Source organism: Palaemon carinicauda, chromosome 43, assembly GCF_036898095.1.
Source record: "Palaemon carinicauda isolate YSFRI2023 chromosome 43, ASM3689809v2, whole genome shotgun sequence".
NCBI classification, from domain to species: Eukaryota; Metazoa; Arthropoda; class Malacostraca; order Decapoda; family Palaemonidae; genus Palaemon; species Palaemon carinicauda.
Window position 1 is genome coordinate 36,280,009 of NC_090767.1, and position 1,860 is coordinate 36,281,868.

At 23.8% G+C, this 1,860-nt stretch overlaps 1 protein-coding gene across 1 annotated transcript; it reads right to left on the minus strand.

Moving 5' to 3' along the window:
- Nucleotides 1-256: 256 nt before the first annotated feature.
- On the minus strand, nt 257-730 carry LOC137633800 (uncharacterized). Its single transcript, XM_068366044.1, has one exon. The coding sequence runs from the start codon at nt 728-730 to the stop codon at nt 257-259; it is 474 nt and encodes a 157-aa protein (XP_068222145.1).
- Nucleotides 731-1,860: the final 1,130 nt, after the last annotated feature.

Genomic DNA, 1,860 nt, shown 5'->3' on the forward strand with positions numbered 1-1,860 from the left:
TTTGTGGATTTTCTTTGACACCTCTGTAACCTTTGTTTTTCCCCTTATCAAGTCATTCCTAACCTTATCCAATCTCGTGATCCCAGACATCCATCTTAACATTCTTATCTCTGCAACATTCATTTTCTTCTCAATGATATTTTTCATGGGCCAGGTCTCTGCACCATATGTCATGGCAGGTCCGACTACAGTTTTATGTACCTTTAACTTTTAGTTTATGTTTCGATCACACAACACTCCCGACACTCTTTTCCAATTAAATGATATACAAAAACGGAACAAAAACGGAGTACATGACCTTTAGCCCTCTACTCTCCAATTTCTCTTTCCATATCTCCAGCTTTCCCTCCAATTCTTCTCTGGTTTCATCACACAGAACTATATCATCTGCAAAAAGCTTGGTCCTTGGTGACTGTTCCCTCACTCTTTCAGTAATTACATCTATTACTATATTAAACAAATAGGGGCTTAATGATGACCCCTGGTGTAACCAAACTCCCACTCCAAACGTCTCGGTAAAACCAACACTCGTTCTTATTTGTGTGCCTGCTCCTTCATACATATTTCTAATCAGTCTAACATATTTCTCTGGTGTTCCCCTCTCTCTCAAACATCTCCATATATCCTGCCGTGGAACTCTATCATAAGCCTTCTCTATGTCAATAAATACTATAAGCAATTCCTTTTGGCCTTCGCTATATTTTTCCATCAACCGCCGTAGTGCAAACATTCTGGTCATCATTTCTTTTCGGTGTATCCTTTTCATCAGATCCCACAGCATATCCACTGAAAATTCCCCCCAGCATTTCCCGACTTACAATGGGATCTCATCAGGTCCCGTAACTTTTCCATTTTTCATTTTCCTGAGGGCAACCTTAATTTCTTCTCAATCTAATCTCATAACATTTCTAAATTTGGATTTCCATCTGCAATTATAGATGTCGGATTTTCTTCATTTAGCAATCTTTCATGATATTGCATCAACCTTCATTTTATATCACTTGAACTACTCATTACCACTCCATCTTCATTCTTTATCTGCTTAATTTGGGTAATATCTTTGGTTGCTCTATTTCTTCCTTAAACAATCTTCTTAATCTTATATATACATATATATATATATATATATATATATATATATATATATATATATATATATATATGCATATATATATATATATATATATATATATATATATATATATATATATATATATATAATATATATATATATGTATATATATATGTATACATATATATATATATATATATATATATATATATATTTATATATATATGTATATATATATATATATATATATATATATATATATATATATATATACATATATATATATATATATATATATATATATATATACATATATATATATATATATATATATATATATATATATATAAATATATCTATATATATATATATATATATATATATATATACATATATATATATATATATATATATATAAGCATATATATATATATATATATATATATATATATATATATATATATATATATATGTATATATATATATATATATATATATATAGATATATATATATATATATATATATATATATATATATATATATATATATATATATATATATATATATATATGCTTACATATATATATATATGCTTACATATATATATATATATATATATATATATATATATATATATATATATACTTATATATATATATATATATATATATATATATATATATGTATATATATACATATATATATATATATATATATATATATATATATATATATATATATATATATATATCTATATATACTTATATACATATATATATATATATAT

Excerpts from the sequence above, each read along its gene's own strand:
- LOC137633800 (XM_068366044.1), bottom strand. The coding sequence starts at position 730 with ATGTTTGCACTACGGCGGTTGATGGAAAAATATAGCGAAGGCCAAAAG.